Source organism: Monodon monoceros, unplaced genomic scaffold (genome assembly GCF_005190385.1).
Source record: "Monodon monoceros isolate NGI ecotype Baffin Bay Population unplaced genomic scaffold, NGI_Narwhal_1 Super_Scaffold_16, whole genome shotgun sequence".
NCBI lineage: Eukaryota > Metazoa > Chordata > Mammalia > Artiodactyla > Monodontidae > Monodon > Monodon monoceros.
The window spans coordinates 34,235,542-34,256,352 of NW_021703772.1; the positions used below are offsets into that span (position 1 = coordinate 34,235,542).

Here is a 20,811-nt window from a genome sequence, read left to right on the forward strand (position 1 = left end):
ATATACCCAGAGAAAGCCTTAATTCAAAAAGACACATGCGGACTTCCCTGGTGGCACAGTGGTTTAGAATCCACCTGACAATGCAGGGGACACAGGTTCGAGCCCTGGTCCTGGATGATCCCACATGCTGCGGAGCAACTAAGCCTGTGTGCCACAACTACTGAGCCTGCACTCTAGAGCCCACAAGCCTCAACTACTGAAGCCCGTGCACCTAGAGCCCGTGCTTTGCAACAAGAGAAGTCACCGCACTAAGAAGCCCACATGCAGCAACGAAGAGTAGCCCCTACTTGCCACAGCTAGAGAAAGCCTATGTGCAGCAACAAAGACCCAACACAGCCAAAAATAAATAAATAAATTTTATTTTAAAAAAAGACACATGCACCTTGATATTCATTGCAGCACTATTTACGATAGCCAGGTCATGGAAGCAACGTCAATGCCCATCAGCAGACAAATGGATAAAGAAGAAGTGGTACATATATACAATGGAATATTACTCAGCCTACAAAAAGGAATGAAATTGGGTCATTCGCAGAGACGTGGATGGACCTAGAGACTGTCATACAGAGTGAAGTAAGTCAGAAAGAGAAAAACAAATATCATATATTTAACACACATATGTGGAATCTAGAAAAAATGATACAGATGAACTGGTTTGCAAGGCAGAAGTAGAGACACAGACATAGAGAACAAACGTATGGACACAATGGGGAAAACGGGGGGTGGAAAGAATTGGTAGATTGGGATTGACATATATACACTAATAGGTAGGAAATAGATAACTAATGAGAACCTGCTCTATAGCACGGGGAACTCTACTTCAATTCACTGAAACTAACACAACATTGTAAAACAACTCTACTCCAATTAAAAACAAAATGCGGATGTGGTAGAAGGTTGTGGAGAGGAGGCAATGAGGCTATCAGGAAGTAAATTAACTAAATAAACCTCAAAAACATATCTGCAAGTATTACCGTTTGAAAATTCATCTGGACCTCTTCCAAGGCTCATTCTTTGCTCTGAATTTAAAAAGAAACACACATATTTGATTAGAAACTGCTGTGACATAGAGGAGTCTGTCCATTTAAGACTACATTTTGTTGATCCACAGCTCTCAGGTTATTTATACCTCTGCTTAGTTCTTCATAATCGTTGATTTTCTTCAGCAAGCTCTTGTTGATTTGCTCACAGATTCTTTTCAGGGTGTCCAAGTTTCTTTCCCCTAGGATGACCCTCTTCTCCATCTCTATGAAAATATCAAGCAAGGTCTAGAGGGAGGAGAAATCAAGTTGGAAGACTAGATGGAGACATATTGGCTTTTAGATTAACATTTTTTTTGCTTCCACTCTCTCCAAACTAAGCACCCACCCTAGCTTCCCAAGCCAACCCTCCTGAGAGGACATCCTGGTCTTATAAAGCCAATCAGTAGATTATTAGGGAGGCAATTCATGATTTCTGGCCCAGAAAGATAGAAATAAGAAGACACAGGAGAAGTCACATCAGGTGTCACCTAGTCCCCAGGCCCAGGCCCTGTGCTGAGACTGCCTGTGGACACCTTTATGTGAAGACAGTGAAGCAGCCCGAGTGCATGGCTGAGATGTGACAGCCTGGTCCCTATGGCAACAGCCCTGGGGACTGCCTCACACCCTCCATTGCCTCTGCCACCTGATCATCTCCAGGCTGAGTGTCCCCATAACACACACACACACAGACAAGCACACACACATACAACATTACATCACAACACACACACACACACACACACACACACACACACAGAGAGTTCCAGGTCCCAGGTTGTTTCAGAGACTGCAGAAGTGGGGAAACGATCTCAGGCCCACCACCGTCTCTCCTGGCTCTGCAAGGTCTCCACATTGCCTGTGCCTCCACACCAGCCTTCTCCCCTTGCTCCTCACTCTGCCTTGTTCCTGGTAATTAATGTAAGCAGCACTTCACAGTATACAGAGGCATCATATCTACAGCACTCATGCCTGACAGCATTCTTCTTCTCCCCAGTTAAAAAGTGAGAATTCATGTTGCGTTTACTGACAAGTGCTCTCTTTAGTCTCAGAAATCCCCACTGGCTGACTCACCCTCAGGACTAAACCTCGGTCAGACACCAGGTCTTACCATGTCATCATCCAGCTTACATTTGGCGATCTCCTGGCTCAAAAAAAACTTGAAGTCCTTCAATTCCAGTTTGGTCACGTCTTCTGAAATCTGAAAAAGCATGACCCTGAAGTGGGAAACAGAAACACTTTAGAAATATTTTCTTAAATGATTTCCCAACCGATTTCCCATCCGGGTCACAGTGGACTTGATTCCTATGGCCTCCCTTGAAAATAAAGCCAGATAATGACATGATTTATGAGTTGAGTCCTTGGAAAGAGGCTGGTGTAGTGACACTGAAGACAAATGGCTCATGCCCAACTATCCCACTCTTAACAGAATTTAAAGTTCTCCAACTTTGACTTTCAGTTAATTTCAGTTAAATGAATTGTGTTTTTCCTTTGTCCTTCGCTATAAAATCAAGATATTGTTGCAATAGAAAAAAAGCTTTGATTTTGGATATCATGCTTTTCAAAATGCAAATCAGATGGAATTCCTCAATTAAAACTAGTCAATGTTCTCCCAGCCGCTACCTTCAGTAGGAAGGCCAAACACCTCCTTCTGGAGCACAGGCTTTTGTGAACTGAGCCCAGCCTGTCTCCTCATCTCTGGATGCTCCTTACTGCTGTCCCCCCATCTCCTCTCCAAACACACCCAGGTGCACTGCCCCTCACCCTGTTATGCTGGGCCTCCTCCCACCCCTATCCCCTTGTCCGTCTGCAGACAACCACTCATCCCCTAACAGCTCAAGCACTGCCTGACTGTCCTCAAGGCTGTATTCACCCCGCTGTACCTGCCTGTGCATCGCCAGAAGAGTAACACACATAACTGTCTGTTTATGAAGCTGTCCAAGTTCCCTGAGAATGGGATCAGTGCCCTTTTGGTTTCAATAAGCCTAGAGGGTCATGAGATACAGTGTTTAAGTGCAGGGGACCCAGACTCCTGGTGTTGGAACCTTGGATCCACCATCCATGAGCTGTGTGGCTTTAGACATGTTACACAATTTTTCCCCCTCATCTGTAGATTGTAGATAATACTCTATTTACCCCTCTGGGAGGTGTTGAGGATGACATGAATAAGTTTACCTGAAGCACTTAAACCAACCTTTGGCAACACACTAAGTGTTCAAACATGACAGGCATTATTATTTCCTAAATTATGATAGGCTCTTGGGATACGCTTGTTGAATGAACAAAGGAAAGTTTTATAAGTCGGCAAACCTTTTACTATGATGGTGCAAAGGAAAATAACTTTAATACAAAAACATGTTAACTTCAAAAGTAAATTAGAAAATTAAAATTCTAAAAATAAAAACATGGTTGACCCTTGAGCAACACAGGTTTGAAGTGCGCAGGTCCACTTATGTACAGATTTTTTTCAATAAATACGTAATACAGGGCTTCCCTGGTGACGCAGTGGTTGAGAGTCCACCTGCCGATGCAGGGGACACGGGTGCCCCAATCTGGGAAGATCCCACATGCTGTGGAGCGGCTGGGTCCGTGAGCCATGGCCACTGAGCCTGTGCGTCCGGAGCCTGTGCTCCACAACGGGAGAGGCCACAACAGTGAGAGGCCCGCGTACCGCAAAAATAAATAAATACATAAATACATAAATACATAATACAGTACTACACAGTCTGCGGTTGGTCGAACCCACAAATGTGGAACCTAAGATATGGAGGATCGACTGTAAGTTATAAGTGGATTTTTGTGCAGAGGGTCCACATCCCTAACCCCCATGTTGTTCAATGATCAACTGTAGTGTAGAAACAGAAGTTACTCAGTATTATCACCTGCTTCATCCTTCTTCTCATGGAATCTCTACCCTAGAAGTATTTCTCTAAAACTGTCTCAGTTTGACCAAGATTGGGTCCAATCAAAAGCTACCTCCCCTTTTAACTTTATCACAAGGTATTTTGCCCTTCTACGTTCCTCATTAATGAAACCTACTGGCTTTCTTGTACCATCGTTGTCCAGAAATAAATCTGGATAGTTTATAAGGTACTAATTTTATAGGTAGCAATGATAATTTGAAATTTTAAATATCTTATAAATGGAAAGTGGCCACACTAGCATTTTTTTTTTCTTACTTGATATTCAACAATGATGAACAAGCAGGAGATTTTACTTGTGCTGACCCTTTTGTTCCCAAGCTAACATGTTGAAGATTTTAACAGACAGATCCTGCCCTTGTTACACACTCGTAACCCTCCAACAGAGAGGCCCATGTCATTGTCTGCACTGGAAGTTGCCTTGGTTTTGCTCACATGGCAGGAGTGCAACCTTCAAAAGACCAAGACAGGGGACACAAGATGAGGCCCTCTAGCTTTCCTAATTATGGGGCTGTTGTTTTTATGATTAATTGATGCCTTAATGAAAAAAAATTCAGTACAAGGACTTCACAATTCTATTGAACCAAAGTTACCCAGTATTGAATAGTATCCTTCCCCACTCTCCTTCCAAATTCACATCCACTTGGAACATGTAAAAGTGACTTTACTTGGGGAAAGGGTCTTTGTCGATGTAATCTTGCCAAGATAAGATCATACTAGATTAGGGTGGCCCTAATCCGATGGTTGGTGTCTTTAAAAGTAGAGGGAAATTAAGACACAGATACACAGCGGAGAAGACAAGGTGAAGAAAGAGGCAGAGACTGAAGTGATGCATCCGTAAGACAAGGAACACCAAGGACTGCCTGCAACTACCTGAAGCTAGGAGAGGATCATGAAACAGATTCTCCCTCAGAGCCTCTAAAAAGGAATCAATCCTGTTGACACCTCAATTTTAGCCTCTAGCCTCCAGAACTATAAGGAATTAACTTCTCTACTGTGTTAAGCCTTTGGCAGGACAGACAGCCCAAGCCACTGCTGTTCTGACAGCATCTGGGGTCACAGGGATTAAGCAGTCATTGGGCGTTACAGGATGGCTTATGAAGTAAAACTGTGGAAGCTGTTTAACCTTACAATATCGGTTATTACAATGGGGGTTTCCAGATGGCCAGGCATAGATTTAAAATGGTTATCTTATACCCTAAACAAAAAAGCACTCATTGCAGGGGTCTGGCCTGGCCAATCCAGAATGACTGGCAACACACAGCTCACTTAAGAACTTGGTAACACAAGTCTTAAGGTATGGAATAAAAGCCTAAAACCCTACTGAGAATTTCATAGTCATCCAGAAGTAGGTGGGAGGGGGTCTCAGCTGGGTAGTAGCGATGCTTTATTCAATAATCGGCAAAGAAGTGCATGGTATGGGCATCAGCAAAGCAGAGGCATCAAGATAACGGATATGTAACAGAGAGAGAGTCAGAACGTTTAAAAAGTGTCTATTTGGATTTTGGCATACCTATAGGTAATGTTTCACCTTGGAAAGAAAATTTTATTTTATGGTTTCAGTATATTTTTCTCTGAATTCTACATAAAGTCTCTAAATTTCTTAATCTGACTGTGGTGGGACATCTTCCCAAAGGCTCCAAAGTCACACCATACAGACAACCTACAAACAGCATCAGCCCTGCCCATAAAGATGTGCCCATTCAACCCACACATCCCAGTTCCACACCATGGAGGTTTTCCCCACCTATAGGCAGAGATCTGGGCCCTGCCCGGCATCTGAAGCTCCCTCTCCATCTCCTCCTCACTGGTGTCCAGGCAGGTGAGCAGCAGATCCAGTCTATTCATTCGGAAAAGCAGCTCCTTCAAGAAGGACAGGTTGCTTTCCTCCAACATTCTCTTTTCTTGGAGCCTCTGGAATAGCACCAAGGCATCCTTGATGGGTTCCTGCTTCCTATGTGGAATGTAGTCCAGGCTCAGGAACTTGAGGGCAGCCAGGTCTTCACTGTTCAGCTGTTCCCCAATATTATACAGACATCTGTTGAAATTCATGCTGATCAAGCGTTAGGAGAATGTAGTTGTTACCTAGGTTAAAATACAATGTTATGTTCAGATGAGGAAGAAAACTACCACTTACTGATTTGTTCCTTCATCAAATGCTATTACATCTACTATATGCCAGACATTACGCTGTGGATACAGGCAAGAAAGCGAACAAACAGGTTCCCACTCTCAAGTAGCTTACTGTTTTGGAAGGTAGATTTACAAACTAGCCAGTGGTCAGAGAGTTGTGACCAGGGCACAGTAGAAATATAGAGGAAAGAGCCTTAACTCAGCCTCCCTGGGAGAAGGGCTTCCTGGAGGGAATTCACCTTTGGGGAGGAGATGGTGAAGGACAATTTTTGAAGGAAATAATTTATGCAAAAGTTGGAGGCAAGAACGTTCAAGTCAGTTCAGGCAGGCAAAGGGAGCTCAATAAAGTAACCACGAAGGGTCTGGAAGAGGGAGTGGTGAGACAAAGGGATGGAGCTGTGGCCGGTAACTGTTATAAAGGGCCTCATACGATGGGTCAAGGGGGTCAGGCTCTCTCCTGGATATAATGGGAAACCAAGAAAGGATTGTAAACATGAGCGTGACGTCATCCAGTTAGGGATTAACATTTAAAGTGTGGGGGACATATGTAGATGTATAACTGAATCACTTTGCTTCACACCAGAAACTACTCCAATATAAAATAAAAATTAAATTAAAATAAAATAAAGTGTGGAGGACAGATTGGAAGGGTTGGAGGTGGGAGAAGTCATGTGGTCTAATGGAAACAATGGTGGCAGGAGGACACGATGCAGTGCTCTCCCCCAAGGGCCTCAGGACAGGCACCCACAGCTGGACAAGAACCCAAGACTGGAAACGGAACCAAGAGAAACCCCAGACCTGGGGCTTCTTGTATGAAGGTTGTCTGGGGTTTCCTGAAACACTGCCCTCTCTTTTTTTTTTTTTTTTTTTTTAGCGGTACGCGGGCCTCTCACTGTTGTGGTCTCTCCCATTGCGGAGCACAGGCTCCGGACGCGCAGGCTCAGCAGCCATGGCTCACGGGCCCAGCCGCTCCGCGGCATGTGGGATCCTCCTGGACCGGGGCACGAGCCCGTGTCCCCTGCACCGGCAGGTGGACTCTCAACCACTGCGCCACCAGGGAAGCCCCAAGGCTCCTAAATTTTTAAGCTCCCTGCATTCACTGACATTCTCGGATGAAACCACAAATCCTGACTATCACTTGAGGGGTGATGGCGTGAACCAGGACCTGTGTATTTTGTACCTCTGATGTTAAAATAGAAACATTAAGGTAAACTTTAATATTTTTAAAAAGTGGCCCAAAAGACTTTGAAGCTTTTAGTTTTTCTTTTTAAAAACACCTTTTCTGGGACTTCCCTGGTGACTCAGAAGTTAAGAATCTGCCTGCCAACACAGGGGACACGGGTTCGAGCCCTGGTCCAGGAAGATATCACATGCTGCAGAGCAACTAAGCCCATGCACCACAACTACTGAGCCTGCACTCTAGAGCCCATGAGCCACAACTACTGAGCCCTCGTGCCACAACTACTGAAGCCCGTGCGCCTAGAGCCCGTGCTCTGTAACAAGAGAAGCCACCACAATGAGAAGCCCTCGCACCGCAACAAAGAGTAGCCTTCACTCGCTGCAACTAGAGAAAGCCCATGCGCAGCAACGAAGACCCAATGCAGCCAAAAATAAAAATAAATAATTAATTAATTAAAATAAAGTAAAACAGTATTTTTAAAAAAAAACAATCCTGATTACTTCCCCCCAATCCTGATTACAGAACACTGGGGTGGTTTTTTTTTCGGTAAAAATTGAAAATGCAATAAATTATAACATGGTCATGGTTATCATTATCATACATCACATACACACAAATACACATTTATATAAAAATTAGAATCAGGTTGCACATCCAAGCGTGTACATCTGTATTTTTTTTATACCCACTTAATATTTAGAATGAACATTTACCCTTACCATAAATATTCTTCTTTGGCATATTTTTAATATTTCTTGATTTCCAGCATGTGGAGATATCAAAATTTATTTTAAGCAATTTTCTGTTCCTTTACTATTAAAAATAATATTTCACTGAGAGTTTTTTTCATATATCCTGTGCATACCTCTGATTATTTCCTTCTTAGAATTGGAATTATGGGCAAAACTTTTTTTCTCCCTTTTAATCTAGAGCTGACATTATTGTTTAGACAAGTTTTCTTGATTAGGAAACTGGAGGGACAGTGTCTTAGAAAGATACATCTTGTTTTACACTGGATTCACAAAGGCTGCAGAGCCTAGATTATTCACTGCAAAAGCAATCAATTATCATGAAAATACTTTTATATAGGAAAGATACCTTAAACATTTGGGCTGCACCTAAAAGCATACGTTCAAAGTTTAACAAACAAAACCTCTAGACATTCAAGGAAACAAACTAGCAAGTTCATTCCTTAAATCACACTCCATAGACACACACGTGCTCAACAGGGTTTGTACATGGAGTCTCACCACAGCCCGATATATAACCCTGAACAACCAGAAACATCCCAAATGTCCTCCAATAAAGGAATGGCTAAATTAACTAAAGCATAGTCATCCTACAGAATATTATGCAGCAGTTAAGAAAATGCACTCCAACTTCTGAAATTAAAATGGATAGATATTCAAGATATGTTATTATGACAGTGAAAATAGCAAGTTGCAATATAACCAAAATCATACATCTACTTTTTAGAAATACTCAAACAACATAATTAGATTTTAAGTGATTACAGACATATATATTAAAGCAGAAAATAAAAGATAAGGAAATTCTGGAAAGAGACATACCAAACTCATAAAGTGCCTAGATTTTGTATTCACAGATCTTTGAAGAAAATACACAGGAAGCTGCTTCAGTGGTTGCCTGAAAGGAGAGGAGCTAGAAGTCTGGGGGTGGACAGGAAGAGACTTGCTTTACATTCTATACTCTTTGCACTGTGTAAATCTTTACCATTTTATTACCCTAAATATACATGTACTTAAATTAAAATCTCTATTTAAATAACTATTTTTATTCCAGTATATGAAACTGGAAAGAATCAGAACTGGGTCCAGCCCTGTTTAAAACCATTAGGTCCAGTGTCCTTAAATCTTCCAGTAACCATTGCTAAAAATCTTCTAACCATTGCTAAAATATCATTTTACAGAATAAAATCAACCAAAGAATCAAATGAAAGCAGAATCTCCTTTTTTTCCCCTCTGCAATTATTTTCTTTCTAATGATAACAATGCTTATTGTATTCCTTTTAGAAAATACAGGAAAGATAAAAAGGAGAATAAAAATTACCTATAATTCTATCATCCAAAGATTAAATGCCTAATCAAAACATTCTCTGATGTAAATCATACCAATATTTTCTTAGGTCAGTCTCCCAAGGCAATAGAAATAAAAACAAAAATTAACAAATGGGACCTAATCAAACTTACAAGCTTTTGCACAGCAAAGGAAACCAAAAACGAAATGAAAAGACAACCTACAGAATGGGAGAAAATATTTGCAAATGATGCAACTGACAAGGGCTTAATTTGCAAAATATATAAACAGCTCATAAAATCAACAACAAAAAACAAACAACCAAATCAAAAAATAGGCAGAAGACCCAAAGAGACGTTTCTCCAAAGAAGAAAGACAAATGGCCAATAGTCACATTTGAAAAGATGCTCAACATCGTTAATTATTAGAGAGATGCAAATAAAAACTACAGTGAGGTATCACCTCACACTGATCAGAATGGCCATCATTAAAAACTCTACAAATAACAAATGCTGGAAAGAGTGTGAAGAAAAGGGCACCCTCCTACACTGTTGGTGGAAATGTAAGTTGGTAAAGTCACTATGGAAAACAGTATGGAGGCTCCTCAGAAAACTAAAAATAGAATTACCATATGATCCAGCAATCCCACTCCTGGACATATATCTAGACAAAACTTTAATCCAAAGAGATACATGCACCCCTATGTTCATAGCAGCACTATTCACAATAGCCAAGACATGGAAGCAACCTAAATATCCATTGACAGAGAAATGGATAAAGAAGATGTGGTACATATATACAATGAAATATTACTCAGCTATAAAAAAGAATGAAATAATGCCATTTGCAGCAACATGGATGCAACTAGAGATTATCATACTAAGTGAAGTAAGTCAGAAAGAGAATGACAAATACCATATGATATCACTTATATGTGGAATCTAAAATATGACATAAATGAATCTATCTGAAACAGAAACAGACCTGTGGTTGCCAAGGGGGAGGGGGTTGGGGCAGAGATGTAGTCAGAGGTTTGGTTAACAGATGTAAGTGTTTATGTATAGCATGGAGACCTATATTCAATATCCTATGACAAACCATAATGGAAGAGAATATTTAAAAAAGAATGTATATATATGTATTACTGAATCACTTTGTTGTATAGCAGAAATTAACACAACATTGTAAATCAACTATACTTCAACTTTTAAAAAATTAAAGTAAAATAAAAAACAAAGATAAATGCCTAATAATCTTACTGTCCTTCCTACCGAATATTTTACACATATATATTTTCCCTCATATTTAAACACCATATTTCTGAGGTATACGTGGACTTTTCCACTGATAATATTATAAGTACGTCTTGATGTCTTTATTTTTTCTTCTACAGCATGGATTTTTAAATCTGTAAGGCATCTAATCATATGAATGGGCAAGAATTTATCTAACCAGTCTCTGATTACATTTAGGATGATCTTAAAATGCAAATCTCCATGTATACCTCCAATTATTTTATTAGAATAATTTCCTAGAGATAGGATTACTGAGACAAAAGGAATAAAGATTTTTAAGGCTTTTGTTACATATTCAATAGCATTTTCTGACAGTATACAAAAAATTCCAATCCAAGGCCAGGATGACGTGAATTTGGATATAACATGATGGGCTCCTGTCCTCTATGGCCAGTTCACCTCACTCGTTTCATTATCTTTGCAATAGCCTGACAATGCTTTCTAAATTATTTTTGCATCATATTAAAATGGACACTTAGTAGGGAAAGTGCTGGCAAGGCTTCTTTTCTGACCCAGCTTTTTCCAGAACACATTGTGGGTATAATATTGTCTTTGTTTGTTTAGGTCACACATCTCTTTGATCGTAGTGCCTGGGAAGCACTGTTACCTGCTCTAGATTTTATACCGTTAACAACAGGCCACCTCTAGGTTCTGGCTCTATAGGAACAGGGACCAAGAGGCACTTCTTTTTTTATGGGCCCTGGGTTTAACTGCATGTGCTCATGAGCTAGAAACTTTGTTAGAGTAATATTCTAAGGAGAATATTCATTGTTGTATTTTTCTCATCCTAAAATAGTAAAAGTAACATTTATTCCTTAGAGAACTTTTAAAAGAAAAATAAAAATCACTTAGAAAAACTTAGAAGTAATTTTAGGGTCAAATTTAGTGGGTTTTTTCCTATTTTATTCACATGTTCACATATATATACATATATAATGTGTGTGCATATACATATGCTGAATATATAAATTTGAAGATAAATTTGAATATATTGGTTTATATTGCATACAAGGTGGAAGAAAGGGGTGGAAATGGAAAGCCCTCCAGAATTTTTCTTTTATTTCCAATTATATAACAATAATAAATCAATATAAATATATTTGTATTATATGATATATAAGTATATCTAATATTTTTATAATAAATGTGTGCCCCAAAGTATTTTGATATAAATTTTTATATTATGATGTGTGTTTATAACATACAACCATATAAACATAAAAATATTTTTCTTGTCTCACTTACTGCAATCCTCTGAAGAAATTGCTATTATCATCCTCATTTTACTATTGTGAAAAATCAGTTCAGAAATAAGCTATTGAGAGGCGTCAGGCCCGGGTTTGAGCATCTCACTCAAGGGTCTCAATGACAGACCCTGCAAGGATTTAGAATTTATTCTGATTCCAGTTGGAAGCCAGTGAAGGAATTTAATGAAGAAAGACACATAATCAAAATATTTTTAAAGATTATGAATTACTTAAAATTTTAAAAGACTAAAGAAGCCCCCAAAACACAGAAACAAGAGTTCTTAACAAATCTACAAAAGCAAAGCGAGGGTCAGAACCTTACAGACCAAGCCGGTACATGCTGGAGCCCGGATTTAGACCTCAGCACCTCATCCCAGAGTCCCAAATAAGCACTGCCTTTTGCGCCACAATTAAATTGCAAATAAATCTCATCTAATCACAAACAATCCTTCTAGCGACATTCTAGCAACCTCTTAGCTCTTTTGGTGATATGGAAAACTGCCTCAAAGCTGGAGAAAATAAACCCAAAATTTGCATTACTCTTCTGAGACAAAAATCCGTTACCTCGTTCAAAGCTTGAGAGTACTGGAAAGCCGCTCTCAGGCCCAAACCCCTAAGCAATAGGGTGACTACTCCCTCCAGTCCAGGATGACCACCCCCAACTGGGGTTCCCCCAGAACCTGCCAGATGTCCACCCTGCACACAAACACCCTCCGCTGCAGGGTCCCAGCCAGGGCTATCACACAGCCCAGGAAAGGTGTTCAAATCACGACAAAACTCAGAGCCAACCAAACTGAAGAAATTTATAACTCCGCCTATAAACGCTTAACCCCACAAGTACTGATTATCAGTCGAAGCTTGCCATTGTATTATTCCCGGTACTGTCCTGTGCCCTTTTAATGTCTCAAAAATAAATCAATAATTGAGTCCTTAGCACTATTTCTGTTTATGCGTGTGTCTGTTTATGTGTACCTGTGTGTTTATACTGGTGGTCTGAGTGCCGGCAGATTGGTAAACTATAGCAGCAAAGACAGTTGAGAGTTGAGTTTTGGTTTCTATTCTTTGACAACTCGGCATAAGGATGAGGCATCTGTACAGATAACTGAACTTGGAGTATTCCCCCCTAAGATCAGGAATGCATCAACCGAAGCTGGAGGGACCCGTGGGCCCTCACTACAGCCCTGGGAAGCACTGCTAACTCTCCTGGTTTCCGCATCTACACTCATATACAAGGATCACCCCATGAGCCCCGAGGCCACCAGATCCCACCCTCAGTAGCCTAGAAAATTCTAGAATCAAAAACCTTCCTCTCTAAAAGCCCATCCAACCTTACCAGAGGCAAGTCCCAGAACCCTCACAGCGGCAGCCGCTTCAAAGGCCTCTCTCTCCTGGCACATCTAAGAAAAGAATGAAGTCAAATGAAGAACCTACAGCACAGCTCACTTACTTCCTGTTTTCGAAACTCCTGAGTCACTAGTGAGGTAGGCCGGCCTCCAGGCAGCACCCCCGTCTAGATCGCTAAGAGGGAGCCTGTGGAAGAGGAGGCAGGTGCCGGGAGGGGACCCTGGCCACCTGAGCTTTGGCTCGGGCTGTGTGACTTTGGACGGGTCAGTTTCTCTTCGGGGCCTCCTTACCACACTCCAACAGGAGACAGTTTGAACTGGATGATAGCTAAGAACCCTTTCTTTTCATATTGCAGGAATTTACAGATTTTTAGGGGCTCATTATGAAGACTTTAATGGTTTCATTCAGTAATATTCACTGAGCACTCCTGAGTGGTCTTGGGATCTGTAAACTGCAGGGCCCTCACCACAGCTCTCAGAGGGTCTGCTGACCCTCACAGAAACTCTCTTGGTTTCCCCATCTACACTCACATACACGATCACTTCCATGACCCCGAGGCCACAAGATCCCACCCTCAGCAGCCCAGAAAACACTAGAATCATAGTCCTTCCTCCCAAAAGGCCCAGTCGAGCTCACCAAAAAGACAAATCCTGGGGCTCTCACCATGGACTGGCCCTGGAAAACAAAGCACACATTAGCCCTGTCTTTTTGCTCTCAGTCGGTTGAAATGTTTTCTGATGATAAAACTAGAGGGAGAGAAAAAAAAAAATCAAACACCTCTCTTCTTTGAAACTGCCTTTTTTCTTTCCCCAAATGGAATATTAGCTTTCAGAGGGCAGAGCTCACGGCTGAGAGGATTAATGAGATGTCTGAAAGTGCCCCTCCACCTGCAGAGGGCTAGGGAAGGGTGCCGTGGTCCCATTGTGCCCTTTGCTACCTCGACTCTGCCCCGAGAACTCTGAGCGAGAGCACAGTAACAGAATGAAATCCTGTTAATGGCTAAATCCTAGCCCAGGATGTGCTCCCTGACTCTTTCTTGCGGCCTCCTGAGCATACACTCAGCTTTCATCCCACTGTTTTATGGCTGGTTCCTGTCCGAGGCTGTGAGCTTCACAAAGGCAGAGACCGAATATTTCATGCCCGTTCCCAGGATGTGCCACAGGAGTAGCAATATCTAGAACATACAAAGGTTTCCTGCAAATCAATGAGGAAAAGAAACCCTGGAGAATGACAATGGATATGGACACAGGGCTCCTTGACAGGGATACTCAGATGGCCGAAGTGTACGAATGACGCTCAGACTCATGAGTAAGCTGGGAAGTGCCAAAATAAAGCAATGAGCTCCCGACTTTGTACCTATCAGAATAGCAAAGGTTTGCAAGCTGGATCAGGCTAAAGATTGGTGGGCAAGTTCTCCTATAGTCCTTATATAGGATTGGGAGGCTGTCCATCATGGAATAATAAGTAGTGGTTACAAAGTGGGACCTGGCAAATTACATAGAACTTAAAATACAGTGCTTACTTGAAAAACAAAAAAAGTCAGAAACGGAACAAACAAAATACAATACAAATAATACTAATACGTAATAATAATTGCTAACACTTACTGGGTACTTAGTAGTGCCAGTCACTGTTCTAAGTGGCTCATGCTGTTATTATCAACTTAAATCTTCACAGCCACCTCATGAGGGAGTGTTAATCCCATTTAATGATGAGGAAACAGAGGTACAGAGAAATTACTTTCTTGTTCCTGATCACACAGTTTAAAAAGTAGCGTACACACACAAAACAAGGACACATTTTGCAAAGATACAGAACAATTCAAGGATATGTATCAAAAGATTTAGAGGGTCGTCTTTGGGAGGGTAGGAGATAGGGTGGGAGTGGGGAAATCAAAGAAAGTACCTAGAACAGGGCAGGGGAGAGGGGCCCGTAAGCCTTAGAGACCAAGGGCTACAGGGAATAGGGATCTGACAGGGTGATAAACTTAACCCTCTGCCCTAGGCCAAACGGAAAATAATTTAAACATAAGTAGGTAAATAAAGTCTTGTAGAATTTCCAAAGTAATCCAGCAGGTGAGAGACAGTGTGTCTATATTTGAAGCAGCAGAGGAACTGGAGATTCCTCAGAGTTAAAAAGTAGCAAAGTCAGTGGTTGTGGTTCAGAGAGAAACCCAGTCCAAGATCTGGGCCCCTAGCAGGACCCAGAGGTGACTCCACTCCGCAGGTCTGATCTGCTCCTTGAGTGGGCAACGTGGTATCCAGAAGCCACTTCTGCACCAGACACTCACCTGTTCCACCCTGGCAACATCACAGTCACCAAGCTCCCGATGCCAAGACCCCTAGACTGCCTAACTTCACACGTTCCGATTACTGAGGCGGGCTCTTACAACCGGAGAAAAATCCCTTGTAACGAGGCAAGGGGGAGGGGGAGGAAGGAGGTGGGGTTGGAAAGGCCTCCCGGAAGAAGTTTTCTTTTACTTTCGATCACTCAACCAGGCTTTTCTGCCTGTCTCAGCAGACTCACTTCCTGTTTCTCTCCTCTCCACATTCAGAATTTACTAGCAAATTCAGCAGGGCTTTGAAACATCGGGAGATAAAAGAAAGAGAACTTGTGAAACCATTGCCCTCCGGCAGAAGGGCAAAATCTGGTCTTCAGTAAGAGAGAAAGAAAATTCCTGAACAGAGAGAAATAGAGAATAAAATTGACTTTGAAAACTGGAAAACAGAGGTGATTCGCTCGAACAGAAAATGTTTCTTATTTAAAGGAACCGATGCAAACTAAAAACCAGGAAGCTGTGTACTCACTACATTTAGTGTATATGAGGCCTATAAGTTTTAAAGACAGATTTGATACTGTCTGTGGCAAGTAAAAATGCCATTCTTCCTTGAAAGGGGTCTGGGGAGAGGAATTATTCCTCTATTCTGTGGCCCAAATCTCAGCACTGAAGCCATGGACCAGCCCCCCATATCATCTGGCAAGAGCTCTTCTTGGGTCGAAGCAGATCTCTTGCTGAGATGTGGGGAGATCCTGCACAAAAAGGGGTGTGGGTCTGGCCCAGCCCTAAGCAAGGGTAACAGTCCCTGGCCAGTGCTGTGCCTTAGTGACCGGTACCTGTCCAGTGCAGAGCCTGGAGTGGTGGTAATGCGGAGATCTGTCCCCCAGGACCCTGAGCCCCCAAACCTCCCCATGGATGAGGAAACAGAGGCTCAAATGAATACCCAAATTCGAACTCAGTCCCGTTGGACCAAAAACAAGGATTTTCCCACCGTAACACACTATCTCCCCTTCCCCAGCATTTAGGATTTGAAATGAACCATGTGGGTGGAAGAGCAGTAAATTTAAACTAAGATAATGACCTATGCACAGAGGTCACAAGGTCACCTATGAAAAAGGAGTCCGCCTAATGACACCAGCTAATATTTAATAAACATTGTGTGTGCAAGGCACAGCCACCCACGCTGGCTCATTTCACCTTCTGAACAATCCTCAGAAGTGGATGTTCCCATTTGAGTGACGAAACTGAGGTTTGGAGAGGCGAAAGACTCGGACAAGCACCTTCAGCTAGTGAGTGGCAGAATGAGTTCTGTGTGTCTCTCTAAGACCCTGAGAGGCTGATCAGTGTCTGAACATTAATACACACCCATGGTTCTCAACTTGACTGATCTGAGGGTTAACTGAGGAGGTTTAAAACAAATACCAGTCTTCAGGCCCCAGCTTTGGAATTCCTACCTGAGCAGAATTACAGGAGGTAAACCAGACTGAGCACTTAAAGGAATGCCTGGACCTTTGACAGTTCTCAGTAAGTATTCACTACCACTGTGTTACATAAGCTCACGATATCTGTAAGATGGCTATGAATTATTAGTCACATGGTTCAGACGAGGACACTAAGTTCAGTGTCAATCAGCTGACAAACTGCACGGCCAACACAGGATCCCAAGATTGTCTCACTTGAGAGTTTACATCCATCCCCCAGCCCCCAGCCTGGCAGAAATGGATGACCCACAGCAGGCATCCAGGGGGCCATAGTGAGGAGGAATGGCGGAGTCTCAGGGCTTTGATGTGTCATTTGTAAGGTATTGATCCTAGGCTCTCCCAGTCTTAGATCTTTTTAAAAAGGAAGATGAATAATCAACAAGTGAATCGTGAACCTGAAGTTGGTTAAATTCCTTTTGTGATCTTCTAGGATCAATATTAATTTACTTGCTCTAACCAGTTTCTTGCCTCCTTCTTGAGCTATACGTCTGCTTGATTATTAACATCGAAATGAATAATGTACCTGGTCTTTTGTCCTGGGGAAGCTGGAAAACCTGGAGGCGTTGCAGTTCAGCGGGACATAACGGAGCTGGTCCCGGCCCAGCACAGGGTGAGGACAGCCTGTTTGGTGTTTTTTTTCTTTTTTTTGTGGTACGCGGGCCTCTCACTGCTGTGGCCTCTCCCGCTGCGGAGCACAGGCTCCGGATGCGCAGGCTCAGAGGCCATGGCTCACGGGCCCAGTCGCTCCGCGGCAATGTGGGATCTTCCCGGACCGGGGCACGAACCCGTGTCCCCTGCATCGGCAAGCGGACTCTCAACCACTGCGCCACCAGGGAAGCCCAGGACAGCCTGTTTGGACTTAAGTGCCGAGAGGTTTCCACCCTCCTGAATCTCAGCTCCCACCCAACGGCCTGCTCCAGAGGCTCACGTCTACTAATCTGCTGAAATCAGGTTTGGACTTGTGCATTTCCCTAAGAAAGCCAAGAATGACTAAACCTCCTTTCAGCTGGCTGGAACACACCAGTCCCATCGATCTGGACTTGAACCACAGGACATTAGTCAAGGACAAATACTGACAGTGAAACAAAAATCCCCTGAACAAGCATGCTCTTTTGTTGGTTACTTTTCTATTAAGTTGTATACAACGGACCCACAGGCCGGGTGGTCTGGTATGTGCATTCTATTGGGCCCCTCCTCCCCCTTCCTCAAGCTGGCCTTGGCTTGGCCTTAAAATCCTGAAGGCAATGGTGAGGGAAAGGAGACTGCATTCCAATCCGTCTATTTCATCTCGTCCCGGCCATGTGGGAAGAGACTCAGCCAATTCTCTAGAAGTTTTTAACAGCTAGGCTTTGAAGTCTTTGATCTTTGTTTTGGTATTGAGATGACTAGACAGTCATGAGCAGGTAGATGAAGAGTTTACATCACTGACCCGAAGTATATATTCTGCAATTTGGTGGGTGCTGGAACCTGCCCCCTCTACTTCCACAAAAGATCCTACTACAAACAAGAACCCATCCCACTGTTCTAGAAAGGAAGAAATTGAGGTAACTGTTGGGCTGTGATGCGATATTCATGTCATCAGCTTAGCTTTTTAAATATTTTCTTGGAGGTCTGAGCACAGTCAAGGTGAAAGTCCTCCAAGTTCCAGCTACACTCTATGCCCACCCCCAGGAACCATTTCTTGGGAACAATTTCTCAGTACCTCAAACCCTAAGGACAAATGTCAAGAGCCATTAAATTTTTTTTATTATGATAAAATATACATGACATAAAATTTACCATTCTAACCATATTTAAGTGTACATTTCAGTGGCATTAAGTACATTCATATGTTGTGCTATCATTCCTATCATCCAAGAGCCACTGTTTTTTTTTTTATTGAAGTATAGTTGATTTACAATGTTGTGCTAATTTCTGCTGTACAGCAAAGTGATTCAGTTATACATACACATATATTCTTTTTTATATTCTTTTCCATTATGGTTTATCACAGGATATTGAATATAGTTCCCTGTGCTATACAGTAGGACCTTGTTTATTTTATATACAGTAGTTTGTAGCACGATGCAGTTTTAAAGTGTTCTCCCTACTTTACCTCATTTATCTCATTAGTGAGCACAATTTTTTAGTCTAAAGCAGGCAGAGCAGGTGTTACTAAGACATTTAGAACACCAAAGGCCAGAAAGGTGAAGTGACTGAGCTGGGACTACCCAGCTACTCTATCTGCATGCAGCACTAGTGACTCCTTCTTTTAAAAAAAATCAAAAGATGGGAGGATTATTCCCTGAAACACATATATTTTTTCCCTTTTAAAAGAAGTCACTCCTCGGGACTTCCCTGGTGGCATGGTAGTTAAGAATCCGCCTGCCAACGCAGGGAACACGGGTTTGAGCCCTGGTCTGGGAAGATCCCACATGCCGCGGAGCAACTAAGCCCGTGCGCCACAACTACTGAGCCTGTGCTCTAGAGCCCGCGAGCCACAACTACTGAGCCCACGTGCCACAACTAATGAAGCCCATGCACCTAGAGCCCATGCTCCGCAACAAGAGAAGCCACTGCAATGAGAAGCCCATGCACCACAAGGAAGAGTAGCCCCCGCTCGCCACAACTGGAGAAAGCCCGCGCACAGAAACGAAGACCCAACGCAGCCATAAATAAATAAATAAATAAATTTATTTTTTAAAAAAAGAAGAAAAAGAAGTCACTCCTCAACTTCTGCAAGGGAAATTCATTTCATTCTTTCTCAGTTCAAAAAGGATTCCAAGAATTGGGTAATGATTTTTTTCCTCAAAGCTATTAGTAAAAATAATTACAATACACCCGTTCTCAGTAGTAGCACAACTAACTTGCAGGTACAGGTAAGCCCAGGTGAGACGGCCAAGTGGCAAAATGTGTATTTGGTGTCTTCCCTGGATAGGACATTTTTTCTTCCCCCAGAAGTGTCCTCCCAGGCTCACTTGGATTCCTACTGACTCCAGCTTTCAACAGACCCTGAAACAAAATGATGTAGTAGGAGGGTTAGTACAGTTTCTTATTTATCTTTCTTGTGATAGTCTACACAAAAGGAAAAGCAAACATATATCTGCATTGACTTTAATTTTTGCACTAATTATTTGTATATTTGTTTAAACATTGTGTGCATGTGTGTGTATTCTATCATTTTTTCATCTAACTCTATCTTGGTTTCTGAGAGAATGAGTCATCCCTCATCTGACACAACACGTTGTAGAGGCTCCGAATATGCTTAAAGATTATTTTGAGTTGGAGGCAAATGAGAATCAGCAGATACAGAAAGAAGCCTTTTGTAGCATCCCTTATCTGACTAAAAGTAGCAGATTCTGAGAAATGAAGACTGCCATGAATCCCTCTCCCAGGGAAGTTTTATGGCCATGAAGAAGAAAGTCTGAAAAAAGATGGACCTGCATGAACAAATGTAGTTTGCCCAATATATTTACCTTCCCAAAGTTTATCACTCTTGGAAGCCTAAACCCTTTATTACCTTTGTCTTGTCATTTCTCTGCATATTTATTGTTCGTTGCTCAGATGCTATACAAGCCCAAGTTCTAACCACCCTTTTGAGTTCCGAATCACTGAGGTTTCTCCCACTTGATGTGTTTGCATGCATAATAAACTGTTTTTCTCTTGTTCATCTGGCTTTTGTCAGTATAATTTGCAGGGTCTGAGGTAAAGAGCTTAGGAGGGTACAGAGAAAAACGTTTTCCTCCTCTACAGCATCAAGAGTCATCCCAGTGACAGAGCAGAGAGGCATGGTCTCCTTCTTGTTTCTCACTCTCTTTTGTGCAAGGATGATGAATGAAAGTTTCCTGGTGGCTCAGCATTTCAGCTAAATCTCAACAATTAAGGACAACTGTATCC

The 20,811-nt window shown here is 42.2% G+C and overlaps 1 protein-coding gene across 3 annotated transcripts in view; it reads right to left on the reverse strand.

The window, feature by feature from the left end:
• Positions 1 to 15,597, reverse strand: part of CASP8 (caspase 8) — a 30,274-nt gene extending 14,677 nt beyond the window's left edge. For 2 of the 3 annotated variants that reach the window (XM_029225982.1, XM_029225980.1), the window contains exons 1-7: positions 15,467 to 15,597; positions 13,813 to 13,851; positions 13,166 to 13,229; positions 5,688 to 6,025; positions 2,131 to 2,236; positions 1,130 to 1,268; positions 975 to 1,019 (exon numbers count right to left, since the gene is read on the reverse strand). In XM_029225982.1, the coding sequence (XP_029081815.1) occupies positions 975 to 1,019; positions 1,130 to 1,268; positions 2,131 to 2,236; positions 5,688 to 5,992 (595 nt within the window). In that variant the 5' untranslated portion in view covers positions 5,993 to 6,025; positions 13,166 to 13,229; positions 13,813 to 13,851; positions 15,467 to 15,597. The remainder of the gene's footprint in view (positions 1 to 974; positions 1,020 to 1,129; positions 1,269 to 2,130; positions 2,237 to 5,687; positions 6,026 to 13,165; positions 13,230 to 13,812; positions 13,852 to 15,466) is intronic. The other variant, XM_029225981.1, reaches the window with a different exon arrangement.
• Positions 15,598 to 20,811: the final 5,214 nt, after the last annotated feature.